The 22654-nt window shown below is 32.9% G+C and overlaps 2 protein-coding genes across 3 annotated transcripts in view; both read right to left on the bottom strand.

The window, feature by feature from the left end:
- Positions 1-15861, bottom strand: part of LOC123681141 (polypyrimidine tract-binding protein 1) — a 592501-nt gene extending 576640 nt beyond the window's left edge. The window contains exon 1 of one of the 2 annotated variants that reach the window (XM_045619365.1): positions 15498-15861. In XM_045619365.1, coding sequence (XP_045475321.1) covers positions 15498-15505 — 8 coding nt within the window. In that variant the 5' untranslated portion in view covers positions 15506-15861. The remainder of the gene's footprint in view (positions 1-15497) is intronic. The other variant, XM_045619369.1, reaches the window with a different exon arrangement.
- Positions 15862-16474: 613 nt separating this feature from the next.
- Positions 16475-22202, bottom strand: LOC123681139 (holocytochrome c-type synthase). The gene is made up of 6 exons (XM_045619360.1): positions 22042-22202; positions 21714-21982; positions 21209-21340; positions 20201-20367; positions 19853-20062; positions 16475-16629 (listed from the first exon to the last, which is right to left on the bottom strand). The coding sequence occupies exons 2-6, from the start codon at positions 21960-21962 to the stop codon at positions 16566-16568; spliced, it is 822 nt and encodes a 273-aa protein (XP_045475316.1). The 5' UTR covers positions 21963-21982; positions 22042-22202; the 3' UTR covers positions 16475-16565.
- Between the last annotated feature and the right edge of the window lie 452 nt (positions 22203-22654).

The raw sequence follows: 22654 nt of genomic DNA, 5'->3' as shown, positions 1-22654 counted from the left end.
ATAGTTAGCTTCCAACACTTGGACTTCTATATTCTACCCGTATAGTACTATATTGCATCAAAACTGCAGACATTTTCACGGATTCGTTTGTCTGTGAGATGCTATCATCAATTTCGAGACATTCTGAGGAAAATGTCTTGGCACCCCATTGTCAGATTATCGAGATTTGTGAGAAACAAATCACATATCATATGTAAATGACATCAATAGTGATCACAATTGTTATCCCTGAGGATATATGATTATGATTTTCCCATTTTCCCCCATTACAGCTCGCGTTGCCTGGTTAAGAACATTTCGGCTATCATATTTGATATTATTGGACATCAGACATATGAGGATTCAGTTATTATGGTCTCTCTTAAAAAAATCTCACAATATGTCGTTTCTCGGTCATGTGAATTATTCTGGCGTCATCTGGTGGCATGAAAAGATGTATGGAAGATCTTGGATTTTGTATTTCATTTCATAGCCAATGTGGAGCAGTGTATAAAAAATTATCGATAACGGTGCCTAATATAACCAAGAAAGATCATTTCTCAGTCGGGTTCTGGCCGCCGAACATCTAAATTCCATCAAAACCAGAAATGAGAGCTCCCCGATTGATGAGCAAAAACCCCGAAAATTGCAAAAAATCCATTTTCAAAGCTCCATATCTCGAAAACTGTCCATTTTTGAGCTTTGTGGCTTTCTGATCAGTTCATCAAGGACTACAACATATCAAAAATTCAGCCAAATTCACGGAAAGCCATTTCCCATACTAAACGTGCGGGGTCCTTCATAATCTTGGAGCGAATATTTCAGAAATAAATTTAGAACAAGTAAGTGATCCCTATCAATTGTTGAGCAGTGTATATGGAAACAAAATGAACTAATTCAAAAATCAAAAGTATCACTAAGGCGGAGTATGCATTTGTATGGAGAATGGAGATAGGTAAAAACGCAGAATCTTCTACTAATGAACCTCTAGAAATTGCTGCAGTAGCTAGAACTATCACCAACAGAAACTTTGATACAAGAAACATCGAATTCAACTAATGGTCATTGAAACACCGTCGTCTCATTTCGGTTCATATTTTCAAGATGCACATTACTGTAGTGACTCTGTCTGCTCACGGATGGTGCTATGGGTTTTCGCGCCACACATACTTTGCCCCTGGTGGATTTATAGGGGTCATAGCGTTGCAACAGAATCACCTCTCCACGATTATGTAAGATGGTGTGTCTTAGGAAGAGATCGTTGGATTATCTAACTGAAGAGTCCACCAGCGATCTAGGGACGAATCAGCGAACCCTTGGGAGGGGGTGCACCTCGTATCTTGGCTCGAGAAAGATTTACCAAAATACCTTTATTTCAAAGTCGAAAAATAATCGTAACCCCCCAGTTTACGTGTTAGAATCTGTAAAATCCAAAAATCGAATGAAGAAATACTTCTATCCCCATAGAGAATTTTTTCGCAAGCTAAATAAGTAGATGAGCATAAAATAGTACCTAGAATAATATATTGTTATACCGCATTAATTCACTTCCAGCATCCAGAACACATTGGACGAAATTTAAAAGCAAAAAAGGTTGGAATCAAATTTTAGAAAATTCTTATCTACAAAAAACTGCGTATGGCCACAATATTACAATATCTCCTACTGGTCACTACAAAAGGCTCACCAGTCTATTCATTGTTATACTATTACCTATTTTAAATTTATTGCCAAAAAAATTATTCATTTATGAACTACTTAGAATCGATGCACTAAAAGAGATATTTATTTACATTTTCTTGAAATATACAGGAATAAAAAATATACAGGGTGTTTCAAATTAAGTCGGCACCATTGCTAACTCCGTTAATATTGATGCTACGAAGTCGGTTAAATGGGCAAACTAGTAGCATTTTTAGTGGTCTTCTCGATGCCTAAAACAAACAAAAATTGACAGTCGCGTTGTCGTATTATTTCATAAAATGATATTTTTTCAAGGGAACACTATATTTTTTTATGCATTTCAATTCGTAATAACATTCTCAACAACATAGCTCATATCACCTTTCTTCCTAAAGTAGAAAATGAGCGACTTATTTTGAAATATTTATTTCTTTCACCAGTACAAAAAATCTATTTGTATTGGCGAATAAACCTCATGATTGTCCAAACAACCATTTTTTGTACTTATACGAATGACAATATTTTGTTACTTATAGCAAAATAAGACAGTAAAAAGAAAAAAGTGCGCTGGGATGTGAACTCGTGAAACCCGTGATTATCATGTAGCACCACTCAATCGACACCACTAAGCTATTTGATATTAATAGACAAAACAATAATTTCCATCTTAAAGCCATTCCGCTAGCCGCATTCATTTTGTGAATCAATAGTGTCAATAGAAGGGCCCAAATATTTGTTCAACAAGAAGGCGGTGTTTTTGGACATTTACTCGATATTTTATAGCGCTTTTTCAAATCAGTTTGTTATAAATGTTTCCTATTAATACAACTGTCTTATTTTCACCTTTACGAAAAAAAGTCAAATGAGCTTTGTTGTTGAGAATGTTATTACGAATCGAAATGCATGAAAAAATATAGGGTGTTCCATTGAAAAAAATATCACTTTATGAAATATTATGACAACGCGACTGTCAAATTTTTTTTTCGGCATCGAGAAGACCACTAAAAATGCTACTAGTTTCCCCATTTAACCGACATCGTAGTATCAATAATAACGGAGTTAGCAATGGTGCCGTCTTAATTTGAAACACCCTGTATATTCCCCTAAAAGAGGATCGAAACAATAAGCCGATAACCTCTTAACTTCTTACGAGTTGTACTTGTACAACACTTTAGTTAACATTCCTATTTCAGACCAAATATATTCACATTCTTTTCCATAGAACAGTTACATCATTTAATTATTTTTATTTATAATCTAAAAGTAATAAATTTGTCTTAGAATAAGTATGTATACTCTTCAGATTAATGGCTATTAGTACCTCAAAATATTACTATTTTGTAACTGGTTTTTGAAAATAAACTATCATTATTGACTCACAATGTAATAAATTAAAAGAAGTAATTACGTTATTTTCTGAGAACAATTGAGCTTGGTTTTCACTTCGAAAATAACAACTGCACAGCAGATAATTTTCATTGAACGTCCTTTTGTAAAAATGGTCTCACTAAATTGCGTTCAAATAATAGGAATTAAGGAACATCAAAAAGAGCAAATAACAAACAAATTTTCGAATAAACTGGCAGAGCTAACCACCCCAACCCTGAGAAGAGATAATTACGCAGTAATAACATCAGTAATTTGTGAAGAAATTAAAAATGAAAGGGGCAAAAATGGAACTTCATAATTTCGCGACCATGTATTTCAAAGGAAGATGTACCGCATTAATTCGAGGTTAAGCTTAATGAGCTCGTTATAAGACTTCATTTTTAATTTCGTTATAATTATCGTTCCTAGGGAGATTTAAATTTTTCTTTTTTCTCCTGCCAGACTTCCTTGTTGCGGGTTTTTTTTAATATTGTAATATAATAACATTCTACTTGAACATGACCAAGATTTCGATTGATGAATATTCCCAGATGAGTCAGTGCAAATTTTATGCAGAGATCCGTTAATTTTTCTGTTTTACTCTATATACAGGGTGTAACATGACTGGTTGGCCATAGCGTACTGGTGAATGCACATCATCCAGGCCTTTCAGAAAAGTAGCTTGTACTGAATCCTAATAGATCCTAATCCTGTTAGATTCGGAGATACAGGGTGATTCATGAAAATTGGTCTAAAGTTCTGATATCCATAATTTGGAAACCAGAAGTCCGATTTTGTTTAAATTTTGTGGGTTCATTCACTTCATACAATCGTTTGAAACGTTTTATGTACTTTCAATTTTTCCAGAGAAATACTCAGATTATTGAGTTTTTTCCTTAAGACTTCTAAATCTATATTTTTTACATATGTTAGAGGAATAACGTTATTGTCATGAAAAAATAAATGCCTAATTCCGAGTAATGAACTAAATTTCTACTTATATCAAATTTTTCAAATTTCGGTCCTGTTTTTATTTCTTTCGTGATAATATTTGATTTTATCCGCTGAGAATTTTAATTTTCCAGATTTCTTTTCAAATTTTCTTCATTCTAAAATTCTCAGCTCCTGAGTATTGTTAATATTGATTAGAAGTATGCATGATCAAACTTTGATGTGAATTCCGTTGAAACTAGAAATTAAATTTAAAAACAAATGGACGTTACCATATCAGAAAATGTAAACTGTGAGTCTGTTTGCTTCACAGGAAAAATAAGTATTGAAAATTAAATCGAATTATCAGAATTTCATGACTTCTGTAACATTGCTCTATAATGTCATGAAAATTCGCAATAGGTATGTATCTAATTCGATATAGGTATCATGCTTCATTAGAAATTATTTATGCCAATTCGATACTTTGGTTTGAAAATCTTCGTTGTAGTTTTTTGCAACAAAGATCTTTTTAATGTTCATATTTGAATTAGATGACCAATAATTTCAAATTTGAATGTTCAATGTTCTGTATCCCTATTCTTTCAGGCCTATGTGAGAGACCCCAAAAACTTGGAACTTGTATAGTTCTTTCAATCTTACTTGAGCGAATCTATAAGAACGCTTGTCCAGATTGTCATTTGATGGCATGCCTCTACCATGAGCGCAAGCTTTTTAAATCCTAGCTTTTTAAATCATGCTGTGAAATTGTATTGGAAGTATTGATAACATTGAGGTCAACATGTATGGAAAAGAGAAGTATTATTCAATTAGTTACTTTGGAATTATTCGAGAAAATTTTGCGCCCCGACCTGCGGTCTGTGCCACAAATTATCTTTCTCATGTGTCTTCAAAAAACACTCATTTAACGCACTCAATACATAAATAACTATTATTCTATTCTTGGAATTTCTTCCTAGTTACTAGTTGTTTGAAATTGATATCGCTGGTTGTTGATTGTATACCTTCGTGGACTGTATAATAGTTTTTTGTTAATTTCAATTGAATAAGTACAAAAAATAGATTTAATTGTTCAATACACATGATTCGCTCTCTGGTGGCTTGTAATAAGAATAGAGTTAGAATGAATCGAAGAAGAGAAGTGAACTATTAGGCCAATTGAAAAGTCTCCGGTCTGATGCACAGATGGCGGTGTAAGTATTAAATCCATATGATTTTTAGTTAGTACCAATCTAGTCTAGTCGCAGTCCGACCATTAGTTTGTGAAATATAGCGTTGTGAGGGTACCTATTTTGCTATATGAAAAAGGATGGAAAAAAAGAATTTCGTGTGCTGATGAAATATTGCTTTTTGAAGGGAACAAATACAGTTGAAGCAAAATCTTGGCTTGATGAAGAGCTTCCGGGGTTTGCACCAGAAAAATCAACCTTCATAGATTGGTATGAATCTAAAGCGAGAAAAAAACACAACAGTCAGCTGGCCCTTGCCAGCTGACTGTTCTGTCACTGATATACTGATGCCATAACCTTTTATGGCATCAGTATTCTGGGGTACGCAAGATATAATATTCATTGATTACCTCCAAAAGGGCCAGACCATCAACAGCGATTATTAAATAGCATTATTGGATCGTTGAAAGTATGAAATCGTTAAAAAACGGCCCCATTTGAAAAAAAACACGTGCTGTTTCATCGATACAATGCGCCGTGTAAAAATCAATGAAAACAATGACAAAATCGCATGAATTGGGCTGCGAATTGCTTCTGCATCCACCTTATTCGCCAGATCTGGCCCCCAGCGACTTTTCCTGTTCTCAAAAGTATGCTCGCTGGAATAAAATTTAGCGTCAATGAAGGAGTAATCGCCGAAACTGAGGCCTATTTGGAAGCGAAAGACAAATCGTACTACAAAAATGATATCGAAAAGTTGGAAGATCGCTATAATCGCTGTATCGCTCTCGAAGGCAACTATGTTGAATAATAAAATCGAATTTTGCCAAAAAAAATGTGTTCTACTATGGTAGATCAGGGACTTTTTAATTGGCCTGTTATAACATATGCTCATATGCATCAACGCATGAGGTATTCGCAGATACCATACCACGTTGCCAAATTAAACTAGTTCATTATTTTCGTGAAAACACATTCTATTAGTCCTTTTAAAGTTTGTTGCTGTGATTCTCAACAATTTACACAGGTGAAAAAACGATTTTAATTACAGATTTTCACGGTTATAACGAATATGTCCTTAAGCAGCATATCCTACGGCGTGGCACTGGATCAAAATGGATTTTTTCAGATTTCATGAATATTTTCTCAAGTATAACGGTGGCTTTATTATGTGAAAAGTAGCGAGCAGTCAATTTTAAGTTACGCATGGATGCTCGTCCAACGTGTATGAAAAGCATTTAAAATGTAAATCCGAAAATTTGAATTTTTATTACCCGCCTCAATAACCTTTTCGCAGCTAGATTCCGAAACGTCGATAACTAAGGGTGCAAGTCGTTGAATAACAAATGATATTTCTGAGTATTTTGTCTAAGAAACAAAGACGAAGATTGGATATGATGAAAGGTTGAAGAGAGGGGAGAGATTCATTCCCCTCTCTACGAGGTACGTTCGAGAAATTCTATCGATGAAATCTCCCCTAGTTTCAATCTAGAACTATGGGGATTGTGAACTTTCAAGATTCGCACCCGCCAGAGTCAAAAATCTATATCATTATAACGTCCATGGCAAAATCATTAAGACAAGCTTTTGGATAGCAGTTCTCTTGAAGAACAACTACATATATCATTCGTCACGATTTTTGCCTGAATTTTTTGTGTCCAAGGTAGAAATCACTGGAATTTATCTTACGATTAATGTTTACCAATTTGTTCGAGAAAAAACACTTTGTACAAGTTCTCTGAAGTATATTTTTGTTTAGCTTACTGAGTAAAAGCAACGATTCTGAAATACGCGGGGATATAACTAGAGATGCATTCAAGTCAAACTAGTTGAATTTTTTTTACAAACTTGACTTGAAAATCAAACTTTTTATGTGAAAGAATTTGACTTGACTTGATTTCTGCATCTTTAGGTTTTGCTTGAAATTGAAGTTTGAATATCATATTGCGCAATGTGTCTGAACCTCTACTCTGCTATTCCGCAAATTAGTTTCAGTTCGCTTGGCTTGTTTCGTTTTTTTTTTTTAATGTGTTTGTTGTGTCTGACCTCGAAATGTCTGAACCCTGAACTTTTTTAATGTAGCTCATGCACAAATTGAGTCTGATTCTGAAGTTCCCCTCATCAAAAACTATAAGAAAAAATCTGCAGACGAGGCAAAATTAATCAGAAAGAAGGAATTTTCAAATCTGTAACCATTGTCCAGTTTGATTTGACTTGAATCATTCGTCACAAAGATTGACTTGAGTTTGACTCGTTTTCAAATCAAAGTCAAGTCAATCTCAAACACTCAACATGAGTATAGATATAATGTTAATCGTTAGCCTCACTCTTAAAAAATTTGGTCGCTATGAAGGAGCGGATCGTGGATTGTGTGTACGCGAATTTTACAAAAATGGTAATTCTGCGACTACAGCGCGAAGTAATTTCTCCACTACTCGAGGTTTTCGTCTCTTAAACCTTTCCCCAAGCCTTCCTCTCGTTCTACGCTATCTATATGAACCAAAACCCGCCGGGCAGTTATTGTAACGTGTTAATCGGTCTGTTCGTGATGATCCCGATCACTCCATTCGAATGCGTGCAAGTGCATAGATCATCGATACACCGCATTTTGCACCACTATAAAATTCAATTGGTGCAAGAATTGAAACCCCAAGATGTCTTTCCGAAGTTGGAATTGAGCGCTTACAAACGTTTAGCAACATCTTGTTCGGATGAAGCTCATTTTCATCTCGATGCCCACGTAAACAAGCAGAAATGGAGCTACTGGAGTGCAACCAACTTCCCTGGCCAAGTTCAAACAAAATATTTGCCTTGAAATGGGGGTCAATGCGAAGCATTCTCACCAAGCCGTCATCAGGCATTTCAGTGTTTGAATGAGTGTCGTGAACGCGATGGCAGACATTTGGACGGCATTTTTTTCTAAGAAATAATTTCCCAAAAAGTATATTTTTATAATCAAGTAATGAATATTCTTTCAATAAAAGGCTTATTTTTTTCATTGCTTTTTACATATGAACCTTCTTTCGAGACAATTTGTACATATAATTTTTTTTAATATTGTTCTTTTTTGATAATGTTATTGATTATATATTAATATATGAAATGGTTTGTCCGTGAATAACTAAATAAATAACCTTCTCTTCGACCCTAGTTCATATTCTATCACAGGATTTGTCAAAGACACTAACATTTATCACCTAATATTAAAATCTACGAGAAATGCGAGGATAAATGCATTTTCATCAACAAAAATACTATTGAATTAACCACTCATTGGTTTACGTTTCAAATTGAATAGGTAACATAAAATGATGTTATGACTTAAGAGTAATCGATTCAATAAATTTTCAAATTCATGAGCATTACTTCTCAACGTTGAAATTCTCTCTTAGAGGGTTATTTCTTCAAAGCCTACTGTAATGCCATGAAAATGAAACAAACAGGTAATGGGACTAACATATTTTATTCATGAAAATTTGCCAATAATCCTGGGAGTAAGCTCATTACAAATTCTTCTTTATCACATAATAACACTTATTTCTCTTCATCCACCCTCGTCCAGAGCTCTATTTGAAAAAGTACCTCGTTTGAAGAATTCTCCTCTCGATCTGATGTCAATTGGACAGATGCCCAGGGTTTTCGATCCAGCATCTCCATTTTGAAAGAAAAGCGCCTAACAACACTTTTCGGATTCAAAACCTCGCTGCATGAATAACATCAACCGTTTGCAAGACAAAAGGCTTTTGATCTTCGCTCTGCGACACACTAAAATATTGAAACTTTAACCTGGAGGAAGCGCATTTTTCAGAGAGCAGAAATAAAAGATGAGTTAAATGTGCCTTTGCCCGTGAAAGATGGCTGTGCTTCAGATATAACACAATAATATTTCAGGCAGGAGTGAATACGGTGAACAAACAGAGCAGATATTGAAGAGATTTCGAACAAAATATTACCGTTATTCAGATTGATTATTAATTTTAAATCGATTGCTTCCATTTAATGGCATCTGCTTCAGTCATTAAGTTAGAATGAGCTGTGAATATCAAGTGTTTGATAGATCTATTCGTGTCATTATTGAAATTTGACTGAGTAAATATATCCCCAAGTCTGGCCCAACGGATTGAAAATATTCATCGAACAGATTAACATTCATGGAATAACCAGGTAACCAAATATGGCGTGATATTCGAATTATGATTACTATTATTATTCTTGAAAAAAATCTATAGTTGCGGGATCTTTAAGTCAACTAAAAATTTTAACGTTCATTATAATATCAGCAATTATTGAGTACACTTCACGACATAGGTACCCAATATTTAGTCCCAACAATACGCATTCAAACTTAAACTAATCAACAATACATATGTATATAGGTATAACCATCTATACATTGGTCATTAAGTAAAATTATGTATGAAAATATTGAAAATACCTAATTTCAATTGATTTTTTTCTTACACTTTTTCCACGGTTACATAGAAAATGGTTCACGTTTTGTAGTCGAGACATTTCTCAGCGGAGATGTAGACGTAACCTACAAGTAAATGTAGGGTATATATAACTTATCGTTACTTCAAGACTCCTTCGTCATACATGTTGCTCAATATATTATGGGTGAGTTGATATTTTTAGGTGAAAAGGGTGGCAATTATGTTTTTCTCTCATGCAGGGCCCCCGCAACCGCGCGTGCAACGCGTGCACCGCACGCGGGCGCCACTCTAAAAGGGCGCCAAAACCTCTTATAGAGGTGAAGAATCGATGGACCAAAGGTTTTCGAAAAAGATTCTTTCAAATTTTTCAACAATTTTTTTTTCCAAACTTTTTTCTTGCAATTTATACAAGTTTCTGAACGTCGCAATCGGCATGAAATATCTAGATATTGGTTTACAAAAACGCATGCTCGATGCTAATCCTAGGGCATTTTTTGCGCTATGTGCTGCACACAGCTTAAATTTAACTGAAAATGATGCTGCTAAGGTTTAAAATAAAACAGTGGACTCTTTTGATATTATAAAAGAACTTTATATATATTTCTCTTCATCCACAAAAAGATTGGAATGTTATAAACAGCATGATCCTCAGTTACGTATAAAACCCTTAAGTGATACTAGATGGTCTAGTAGAATTGATGCTAAAGTTTCATTTCATTCAAATATGTGATAGCCTTTTAGAAATAGCAGAAAATGATACTTTTAACATAAAACAAGACATAAAGCAAGTTCTCTTTGATTAAATATTCATTCTTTTAAATTTATTATCAGTATCATAATTTCTTATGATGTTTCATTCCAGATTAATATTGTAAGCAACATGATGCAAAGTGTAGCGATTGACATTAAGGTGTACCAAAACCATTTGAAGAATTTAGTTGATCATTTCAAAAATTATAGGGATGATAATGCTCTTGAGGAAAAACTTGCGGGAGCTGGAAAACTAGCGTCTGTTCTTGAGATAGATCAAGGTTTTTCTCCATTATATAGGGTGTTTCCTAAACATGCGGCAAAAATTCAGGGGGTTGTTCCTTGGACTATTTTAAGCATGTTTTGTCCTTGAATGATTTTTGAAAAACCTCTTTGTTTCGAAGATACAGGGCGAACAACATTTTTCATATTTTTAAAATTAATAATTGTTTAAATAAAAATGCGTACCGCACTGTGTTTACTAAGTAGGTACAATTTATTTATAAATTTGTTTAACAACATTCCAAATACTAAAAACGGCCAGTTTTTTGACTAAAAATTGATAAGTGCAGATGGTAAAGGAATACAGATTAAACACGGTTTTCATTTGAATTCGTTTTGTGATGTATTAGCAATTTTTAGTCAAAAAACTGGCCGTTTTTAGTAATTGGAATGTTGTTAAACAAATTTAAAAATAAATTGTACCTACTTAGTAAACACAGTGCGGTACGCATTTTTATTTAAACTATTATTAATTTTAAAAATATGAAAAATGTTGTTCGCCCTGTATCTTCGAAACAAAGAGGTTTTTCAAAAATCATCAAAGGACAAAATATTCTTAGAATAGTCCAAGGAACAACCCCCTGAATTTTTGCCGCATGTTTAGGAAACACCCTGTATACTGTAAGACGAAAGTATAAACCGAAATTGTTCGATTATGAACAGACAGAAGATCCAAAAATCGCTTTTAAAATAAATTTCTTTTAGAAAATAATTGATCAAACACTAAGTTCCTTAAATAGTAGATAAAGTTAACGTTTTCTGTTTTATTTGTGATATTCTTAAATTAAATGACAAATATCTATTGAAATGCTGTCATGCTCTTCAACAAAAGCTAACTGATGACAGGAAAAAAAGAGACTGACGTGAAAGAAAATGATTTATTCAACGAGATAAAAGCCCTAAGATTGTTTTCATTATCTGAAAATCCTCTTGAAATTCTACAATATATTTTTGAAAATAATCTAACTTCTTCTCTACCGAATCTTAGTATTGCCTCAAGAATCCTTCTCACTTTACCTGTGTCCTGTGTCTGTTGCTTCTGGTGAGAGATCATTCACTGAATTAAAAATTTTTAAAAACTATTTGAAGTCTACCATGTCTCAAGAAAGATTTTCTGCATTGGCAATCTTAGATATAGAGCAAGAGATACTCGATAAAATTGATTGATTGATAATATAAAAGAATTTGCAGCAGCCAAATCTAGAAAAACATCCATTCAATTTCTGGATTAATCCTAATTAAATGTTTATGCCTTCATGAATAATTTATAGAAGAATACAGCTTAAGTTTTGAAACACATTTGAAATGTATTATGTTACAAATAACACCATAAAGTTCTTAAGGCAATGAAGGTTGCTAATAGATTTTCATCCATTCTACACTAAATACTCAACTAAACTTAAGAAAAAAAATGTCCGATTATACAGTAGTACTTTTCTCCACCTCCCCCCTTTAAGGGGCGCCAAAATGTTCCGCACGCGGGCGTTGATGTCCCTTGCGGGGGCCCTGCTCTCATGATCTTATTACATAGTGGCATTGTTCAGTTATTTCTCAAAAAATTTACCAGATTTTATTCTGGTTCGAAAGATTATCAAGATCACAAGAATCAATGATTAAATGTGTCAATGCATGATTTAGTAATTCTTAATTTCTATTGTCGTATGTCGTATCTTGTCTCAGGAAGGTTTTTGGTTTATAAATTTGAATTATAAACCTTTGGAGTCGAAAAAATGTAACAATTCACGTTTTAATGTGTATAATAATTGAATACGAAGAAACCGTTCAGACCTTCATTCAAAAATTATATATAAAAGCTTCATGCATGAAATTAAGAACATAAATCAATTTATATACCTCATTGGTTCTGCTAACTAAATCCTCCATGAATTTGCAAAAGAGGAAATGAAGGAAACAAAATATGAAAAAAAATTTTTGTTTCAGTGATCTCGGGAAATTATTTATTATCATTATTTCGCTTGAATAATATTTCCATATTATTCAGTATTATCATAGTATAAGGAAAGGATAGTAAGCCAACCGCCGTTTGACGGCAAGGAAATAGTCACCAGGGGTCGCTACTGTAGTTGGATTTGGAGAAGTAACTCGATAATAGATGGCACTGAATCATGAGCTATAGATGGCGCAGAAATAATACGATAATTCATTCAGTGGCTTGGTTGAAAAGGGGTCGCATGACATTGCCAACAATTTTTATATTATTATTAAGTTATCACAAATACACGCCACTGGCGTAAATGCTTATTACAGACCAGAAAAAATATCAAAATATAGAAATCTTCTGACCACTCTATTTCAAATATTTAAGTTCTTCAAAATAACACCAATTTTTTCAGAGGGCTCCACTTTACGGAACAATTTTTGACAGTAAAATTCGAGTTAAACGTGAGTACAACTAGATGGCACTCAACATCAACAAAATCGAAAAAAGCAACTACACTGGCTTACTATCCTTTCCTTATACTATGGTATTATTCAGTACTTGCAAGGCAAATTCATTGTGTTCTTATATCAACCCTTAAGAAGTTTTTTTTTGAGAAATTATAATTTCACCTCTTTTGTAATGATTTTGGGTAGGTTTTTCACTAATATTTTATAAATATATCAGTGCTTTGTACATTATCAATTTTTTTTGCGACAAACGAAAAGTTGCCAAATTCTTTTTCCATTCGCAAATATAAAATTACTTCTTTTCACAATGTAGATTATTGTTTAAGGAATTTATGTGAAAACCCCATAAAATTCGGTGATTTGTGGGAAGAAATATATCTTATTTCGTTTCGAACTGTGCAGCCACGTGGTGGTGTTCCCTCCTTACAAATATATTAATAAAGTAACTGTGCTCAGTTCCGAAAGAATACTTTCTAATCAATCAACCTCTCAATTTTAACATCTAAAAACAATGAATATATTGGTACACAATATTTCCTGTAGGTTTTTCTGCTCCTGATATACGACTAGGCATAGAAACCAGTGGCGTACGCAGACATGAGCCTTGAAGGGGGGATGAAGAAAAAAGAGGGAATATTCGTTTCCGATGTCCTTTTATTTATTAGTGATAGAACGATATCACTTTTTTTTGCCGATACGATATATCGGCCGATACCGATATTTACGTGCCGATATGCCGATATACCGATATATCGTATCGGCAAACCTAACGCCACCCATGAATACACTACCGAAGCGAAATCCGGGGAAGTCCCGTTTCATAATACATATTCCTGATAATATTCCTTTAAGCGATTTAAATAAGGAAAATACATTCTGGGGAACCTTTGACAGTATTGCCTCTACTTCGACCGAAACCACTAAAACAAAAAACATGCAAGCATGGGAAAATGAAGTAATAACATATTTGGAATGTTCAACACAACCGAAAGATAAATCTCCTTTCGAGTGGTGGGAGGCAGAAAAGAAAAAATTTCCTTGTTTGTTCACCGCAGCTTCGGTGTACCTGTCAGCACCTGCTGCCAGTGTGTCTAGTGAGCAACTATTCAGTGAATTAGGCAATATTTATGAACCAAAAAGAAATAGACTTAATGAAGATAGGGCGGAAATGTTGGTGTTTTTACATCACAATATCAAGAAATTAAATTTCAGTTATTAGGAATATGAATATATTAATGTACTGTATTTTGTACCTGCCATATGAAGTTCCTACCTATGTTTGTTAGTATAGTTGTTTAATGTTGATTTGTTTTCCTTTTTTAATAAAAAATATTTCCCTTAGAATGAAAAATCTTATTTTGTTTGATAAAGTATTCCATTTTTGCACTGAGGAGGCAAAAAAACTTTGCCGATATTTTTGCCGATATTCTTTGCCGATACGATACGATACGATATATCGGCAACAACTGCCGATATGCCGATATACCGATATCAATATCGGTATCGTTCTATCCCTATTATTTATAGACACTTCTTGAGAATGATTTTCAATTCGAGTAGTGAGGAGGTTTTACTTCAGAACATTATTAATTTTAACCTGATTGTTCATTTCTATCATCAATTTGACATTTTTAGCCCGTAAGTAATTAATGATTATGCCGACGACAATCGGATCAGATCGAGCCTTTTGATATAACCGCTGGTTGATGAATTCGTTGATTAAATTTTTACACAATTAAATTATTGAACGTTGTAACTTATAATGGATATTTCTTCCGGGGGGATATTTCCCTCTTATCCCCCCCTTGGATACGCCACTGCTAGAAACTATAAACATATTCCACTTCAACTTTTTGGAGAGAATCTATTTTATTGTATTGAAGTATCAGACATTTTTTCATTCATTAATGAAATAAATAAAAATCGTCTGAAATCATTATTATTATAATTAATTGATATTCCAAGGAACTTCTTAAGGATATATTCATACTTTATTGCGAGATGAAAGGAGCAATTGCCGTCCTTAGGAGTGAAACAGAAACGCAGACACAAGGCGCAGCATACTCACTTTTTGAAAACAAGACACGCTACCTATTCAAATTTGACATCCAAATGCCGGTAATATCTTCTAGTAATTGGGTAATTTTAGGGAAGAGGATAGGATTGTTTATGATTACCTCCGTCGTTAGATACTCATATGGTTCGTGGAAGTAACACATATGTATTTGGTTACCAGATTTTGTTAGCTCTTCATCTGAAACTTCTAAAAACATGCAACGCACCTAAAAATTATAATACTGCAACAGAGGAAGGATTTCTTGATTTTTAACGGAACTAATGCATCTTAGTAGAAAATGCTGGAAAAAACTAGAATCAATGAAAGCAGATAGCTACCGATCACGGGGATAAATTAAAAATAAAAACTCATTCGAAGCAAATTATCGCAAAAATCGTCCTCTATTAAATCACTTACCCTAGCATTCTAGTCTGCTATCACGTTTAAAGCGACGGACTTCTTATTAGAACAGCACTAGTTTAATGTAAGGCAAAGCAATAAAAACCGCAATTAAAGGGTGTTAGTTAAAACTCTGCATCCAATTAATAATAATACGACTGTGTTAACAAGTGGTTCCGTAAAATGGCGAAACGTCAAACAGCCAATTCACACATATTCCGCAACCTAACGAATGATACGTTTTCAACACAACACAGAATCCACTTTCAGATGATATGGAGGTATAAAAATACGACTACGATTGTGAAATATGTTTTATTGGTCCGATATTCTTCAAAAATTGTAAGATTTGGTCCGCAAGATCGAGATCGGTCTGTCAACTTCGCGTGTTGAAGGGTGTGCGTGACAAGTGACAATCGGTAATGTAGATATCTTGATTATCTGAGGTCTTGGACATCGATCGGATGTTGGATATGGCCGATTTGTTTGTGTTTACGTTTTGAGGTTAAAAATTTTCAGATGTAGGTTAATAACATGTTCAAATTGTTCCTAACTGAAGATGTTTCATTTGGGAGAAGACTAATCATCATTTTTCTTTAGAACTATTCATATAATGATCTAAACAAATAAGATAAATTTGAATAAATAGACTTTTTAGAAAAATCTGATTTGTTTCTTAAAATAAAACCATTAAATATAAAAATATATAACTAAGAGCTGCTTCCATCATTTATATTACTACAATTGTTTCGCTTATATTACGGCTTCATATGTTGAGTTTACCAAAACGAATTTTCAACATGACGGAACCAACAAAAAGGATATTTTCAAAATCTATATCGACCTCATAAACAGGCAACTCGATTGCCTCGTGAGATGCTCATCAGGATTTGCTAACAAAACCTGATATGGGAAATTTAAGAAGTTGAGTTTTTAGGAACTGTTAACAATATATAATTGGATGAATTTTTTTTGGGTGAAATGAAAGTTGCAGGTCAAATTGAACGAGATGCTTTATACGATACATCACAATAAGTTAACTTTCGTCTTACATAATAATTAACAATACTGCTCCTAATTGCTACTCTACTCATTGCTATACATCCATCTCCACCATGCTACTCTCATCCTATCCCATACATTTTCGGCACTGGAAAAAAAATGGATAAAAAAAATCAGATAAAAATACAATATCCTCTTATAATTTTTGTCATTTAAGGACATATTAAAAAAATGTATACAGTAATCTCTTTATCAGAACTTTCATTAGTGATTGACACTACATTACAAGATTACTTTTCAACTTTAAATAGAAGTAATTTTGATTATTAATAAAAGCCAATTCAAACTCTAGGACTACAACTAGCTTGCTATCTAGTTGATAAATTGGCAACATGGATTAAGTATTATATGCTAAAGAATTCTATCTACATATTGGGATAGCAAAATTATGCACACTCTAAGTTTATTCACTTCAAAAATTGAACTATTCTCAAAAATATTCAAAGCGAAATGCAAATCAAATTAATTCAATTCAATCTATTTCTATCTTAATTCAGATTATTTCTGAGCCAAAGTGTCTGTACTTGAAATGCATTTTTTTCACGTGAGTGAAACATGAAACCTAACAGATTCTTGCCCCTGAAATGCGAAAGTGCAGGTCAACCAACACAATTTTAATTTATTTGATGTGACAAGAACAGTACTACAACAGTTGTTATGCTTTTTGTTCCACTCCATGCTCTTTTGCTTATATAATTGTATTAAAATAGAAAAAGTGATAGTAATATCTCAAATATTTATGAAAAAAACATAAACAGAACTTGGAGGTCTGCAGCTGTGTGATTAATCCTGCAACATCCCTCAAAAAGCATACTTTAATGATGCCAAATATCTGTCAGAAATCAGACCAGAAATAGACATGATTTTATGTGTCAAATAGAAGCAAAAAAGAGCTAGTTTATTACAAGATTTACAAGCCAAATTTCAACATGATCTCAACAGAGTTAGGAAAGCCTGAAATTGTGTCCAGCATTATAAACATAACTTTTGAAAACAAATTATGTATAAAAGAAAAACAATTCCTTTTTTATTTTTTGTTCCTATTTTCTCAAAATTATCTCAGACAGTATCTGAGATACCTAATGGAAAGCAATCTTAGATGGAGGATTTTCAGTCAACAGGAACAATTATTGCTACAATATGCTCTTTATTCAACAACAACTTTTTGGGAATTTCATTCTCTTCTTTAGGCTACAAAAATAAATCGAAATCATATTATCATGTTTGAATACACAAATAAATATATGATGTTATAACATGAATGCGAAACTAACGCATCCACCAATTAACAAACCATAACAATCGCCAAAATCAGAATAAAATTAAAATTACACCAGCTATACAGGGTGTTTCCTAAACATGCGGCAAAAATTCAGGGGGTTGTTCCTTGGACTATTTTAAGCATGTTTTGTCCTTGGATGATTTTTGAAAAACCTCTTTGTTTCGAAGATACAGGGCGAACAACATTTTTAAAATTAATAATAGTTTAAATGAAAATGCGTACCGCACTGTGTTTACTAAGTAGGTACAATTTATTTTTAAATTTGTTTAACAACATTCCAATTACTAAAAACGGCCAGTTTTTTGACTAAAAATTGATAAGTGCAGATGGTAAAGGAATACAGATTAAACACGGTTTTCATTTGAATTCGTTTTGTGATGTATTAGCAATTAACATTTTATGAAAGGGTTCGGCAGTCAATGAGGAGAAGATTGGATGCTTGTATGCTGGCTAGAGGTGGTCATTTTCAACAGTTTTTGTAGGTTGAGTTGAATTTTCATGTAATTTTTCATAATAAAATGTTATTATCTGAAATTTTGTTTCCCCTATATCTTCGAAACAAATAGGTTTTTCAAAAATCATCAAAGGACAAAATATTCTTAGAATAGTCCAAGGAACAACCCCCTGAATTTTTGCCGCATGTTTAGGAAACACCCTGTATATCAAATCAGTGCAATCTGAACAATAATTCAAAGTTGTATGAGTCAAATTTAAAATTTACATTATCTTGGGGATTCAAACTGCTGACATATAGATTAGCTAACGACTTTGAAATATGGTTCGAATGATAATTGGCACTGATTTGATATTCATAAGGCGAGCTGGTGTAATTTAAAGTTTAGTTTGATTTTTGTGATTGTTATTGTTTGTTAGCCGGTGGATGCTTTAGTTTGGCATTCATGTTATAACATCATAATATGATATTATATATCACTGATCAATGTATATGATACATTTATCAGTGTATTTGGATATTAGCTTGTCATGATGATTTTGAATTATTTTCGTAGCCGGAAAAAGGAAATAAAATTCATATACAACATGGCTGTTGTATATTATTGTCATTGTTTTTGGTGACTGAAAATCTTCCACCTTAGTATTAATAGGAAAAATAAGAGCCCTAGTAAGCAATTATAGATTCTAAAAAGTATCTTTGATATTGAAAGCTAACTAAGATACCTACCAAAAAGTATCTCAGATACCCTAGCTATTACTTAATATGTTCTAATGTTCAATGAGCTTGTAAAACATGTTCAACTGAGTTCCTTTTCTTTAAAGGAGCAACTAAGTAACATCACTAACTTTAAATACTTTTTCAGAAACTCACTTTGAAGCTAGAAACTTTTCAAATGTATATTTAACATCTCATGTTGATATTGCCTGATACTAGTGTGGAAACAAAGAAAATTCAAAATGTATATATCCTTTTAGTTGAGTACTAGAACACAATAATTTTTCTTCATATATGTCAACAGAATCCTATTAATATTATTGCTCAATAGATTAATTTCTCATATCAGTTCAATGAACAAAATTAAAAATAGTAGGCACTAATATAATTTTGAGTAGCTACATATAAGTCATATTCAAGTTGAACTAAATTCATATAGAATCTTATGAAATGAGACTAAAAGAAATAGAATATTGAAAATCGAGTTCATGAAAAAAAAACATAAAGCATATATGTGAATTGAAGTTCTAGTACCTACTCAAATGTTATCACATAACATTGCAATGATAATTTCTTAGATGAATTTTCTTTGTATGCAATGTGAAAGAAACTGTTACTTTTCACTTCTATTTTTCTTCACTCACAATACATATAAAAAATTTTAGTGAAAAATTCTGATGAAAACTCAAAACTTATCAAGAACTATTGAGTGATTTGAATTTTTCTAAACAGTATACACAAACATATAAATGAAAATATCTTTTATGTTCTTGATGCTGTTAATAATCCTAGGGCATACCTACTAAATACCTAGAACAACAACCATCCCTTAGCAAAACATGATTTTCTTATAATTACCTGTCCATAGCCGGTCTCACATCTAACAATGCAAATTTATAACTATTATCTAATGAACCTCCATCATAGTAGTCAATGACATATCGTACTTCCTTTCCACATCTGTCAACAATCCAGTCATGTCTATCGAAAGGTAGCTCATAACCCATCAACCACCTTATTCTAGCCCTTGGGCTGTAATTAGATGCTTTTCCTCCAAAACTTTTAAGTCTACAAAATATTACGAATTAAAAATGAAATAAATGAAAAGGAGATTGATCTTATGATATAAATATTTCCTTTCAGAACTGATTGATATATTTGGTAAACAGCATATTAGATTTCTTACAAATATTTCTATATACATACTTTGGATTTCCACATTCTTTAGCGTGGAGTGCTTCCCATTTTAAAACCTCTAACCAAGCTTGCTCGTTATTAGCATTATGTATTTTTATGATATCTGCCATATCTTTGGGTTGTATATCTTCGTCCCTCCATCTCCAACCTTTCCTCAGCATAGCGTTCCAGAACATCTGCATATTTTTAATTACTTTTTAATTCAACAATATAATAAATATGGATTAAAAAGTTGACTGACATTCAAGGAATAAACACTTCTCATATTATATTACTAGTTAATCTAAATTGAAAATAATGTTGGTCACTTTTGTAAAAGTCTTTTTATTGAGCAGTAATCAATGATCTATTAATATATAGCCTTGAGCAGTGAAGAGCATCGACTCCAACAAAAAGATAAAGATTAAGCTCTGGGCCACACGATCACAAGGGATAGAATAAAGATGCCTGAATTTCAACCAATGATGAGGGAAGCCAGATTACATGATCGAAAAGGATTCAATGACCGATAGATTCAAAATGTTCAACAAATCAAAACATCGGTTGATTGGGCCCTGGGTCACGAGGTGTAAACATTGTGTGTCTCACCTTTCTGTTAGAGTCAATTCCTCTCTTTATGCACTATCTACTTCGTATTAGGTTATTGGCAGAAATAGAGTAGTATCAGCACTCTATGGTTTGATCTGCTGCTAGCGGCACATGTAACAACAAATAAAGCATACACATAGCTTATTAGATAAGGTTACATTAATATGATGTAGTTGTGACCAATCAGAAGCCTATTCTAGGCATTCATAAATGCCTGGACATTCTACTCTATAGAGTTGAATGTCCCCCCTAGCAGCTGTTCTGTGATGTCAGCTGATACTGCTCTATTGGCCCTTATTCTAAGAAGTTATAAAGTCTATCCATCTTGTATGATAACATTTCTTCTTGGATCAGAGCATTTACAAATATTATTTAAAATAAATTGAACAATCAGATGACACATCACATTTGTATCATAAGACAACTAACCTGCTGACTAGGATAAACCCAAAACTGACTTTCTCCTTCTTTAACAATAGCTTTAGGAATAGTGGAGACTTCTCGATCCAGTGGAAGTGGAAACGGTTGACCTGGAGATGGCTTTTGATTGGCAGGACCCATCTGAAAATCATCATGAAAGTCATACTAACTAAATATTTTTAAATTGAATATTTCAATTCTAATCAACACAGAAAACAACACAGATAGAAACAGATTTTGATATATTTCAGAAGTAATGCAATTCATCAATAGTCACTTGGTGCATATACGTATACATCATCATCTACAATATATCTATTTCTTGCACTTGCTGCTGTTTCCTCTGAATCTTCTTCGATATCAAATTCATTTGTTTCATTTATGTTATCTGGGTCAGAAGACTCTTGTACATTTTGATTTAGATTATTAATGGTTTCATTTTCTGTAGGTAGATAATCGTCTGATAACTGTATCTCTTCTATCTATAAATATAATATATCAGTTTAATATTTACCATATTCAGTGGATTTATTTCTTCCTTATTGTTATGGTCTATAGGACATCTTTCTTGAGTATAATCTTGTGGTTTTGCTTGTGCGTGCATGGGACATTCTTTCGGTATTTCACCTGAGTAATGTGGAATAGGAGGGTGATTTGGTGGCAATTTAGATTCGCTGTCATTTTTCTTCAACAATTCAGCAACAGAAGAAGGATTTGTGATATTATTGGCTGCTATTTCGGCACAAGTAACTGTGTTGCCCATTTAAATTGCTGTACCTTTTCCTGTGAGGTTAGAAAAAATGTAAGTTATATAAGTTTAAAATCCCGACTAAGATTCTTACCAGATATTTCGAGAATATTATTGAAGAATCAATAAACAAAATATTTTTCTATTCTTAATGAAATTCCACGTGTATTTGTTTAAGGAATAACTTGAATTTTTCAAATTCCTCAGAAGTCAGAAATCAAAAGCAGTTTATACTGATGTTATGACAATGACATAAAGGTCACTCATAGATATTCTGTTATATTCTTGTGTTCTTTTTTATTTGGAAAAACTAGCATTAATTTAATATGTATAAGGAGTTATTGAATTTCAGAAACAAACAATTTATAAAATGAACTTATTGTCGGAAAATTATAATACAACCAGGAATAGTCCATTTTTTTAATTAAAATCATCATATTTTTGTTCATTTGGTGAAGAAAATTATATATCATATCATACTCAGACATCATCTCCTTTATAGATTATTACATTTTAAGTGTTCGTTTTCCGAACCAATTAGGGATTCAGGGCTTAACTTGATCTTGATATTCAAGCTATTAAACTTGGGCTTGACTTGAACTTGAGTTGATTTAAAGTCAAGCACAAGTAGCTTGAATATCAAGTAGAGCTAGGAATCATGAATGAATGATTTTAATATTCGAATATTCATTGAATATTTATTCGAA

The sequence above is a fragment of the Harmonia axyridis genome, chromosome 5, assembly GCF_914767665.1.
Source record: "Harmonia axyridis chromosome 5, icHarAxyr1.1, whole genome shotgun sequence".
Lineage (NCBI taxonomy): Eukaryota > Metazoa > Arthropoda > Insecta > Coleoptera > Coccinellidae > Harmonia > Harmonia axyridis.
The sequence above is the reverse complement of the archived record's forward strand: the minus strand, read 5'-3'. Positions and strand labels throughout refer to the sequence as shown.

Coding starts and splice junctions, on each gene's coding strand:
- LOC123681139 (XM_045619360.1), bottom strand. CDS start 21,962: ATGGGCAACACAGTTACTTGTGCCGAAATAGCAGCCAATAATATCACA. Junction 20,368..21,208: donor GGGTTTATCCTAGTCAGCAG/GTTAGTTGTCTT, acceptor AAAAATATGCAG/ATGTTCTGGAACGCTATGCT. Junction 16,630..19,852: donor GTGAGACCGGCTATGGACAG/GTAATTATAAGA, acceptor TTTTTTTTCCAG/TGCCGAAAATGTATGGGATA.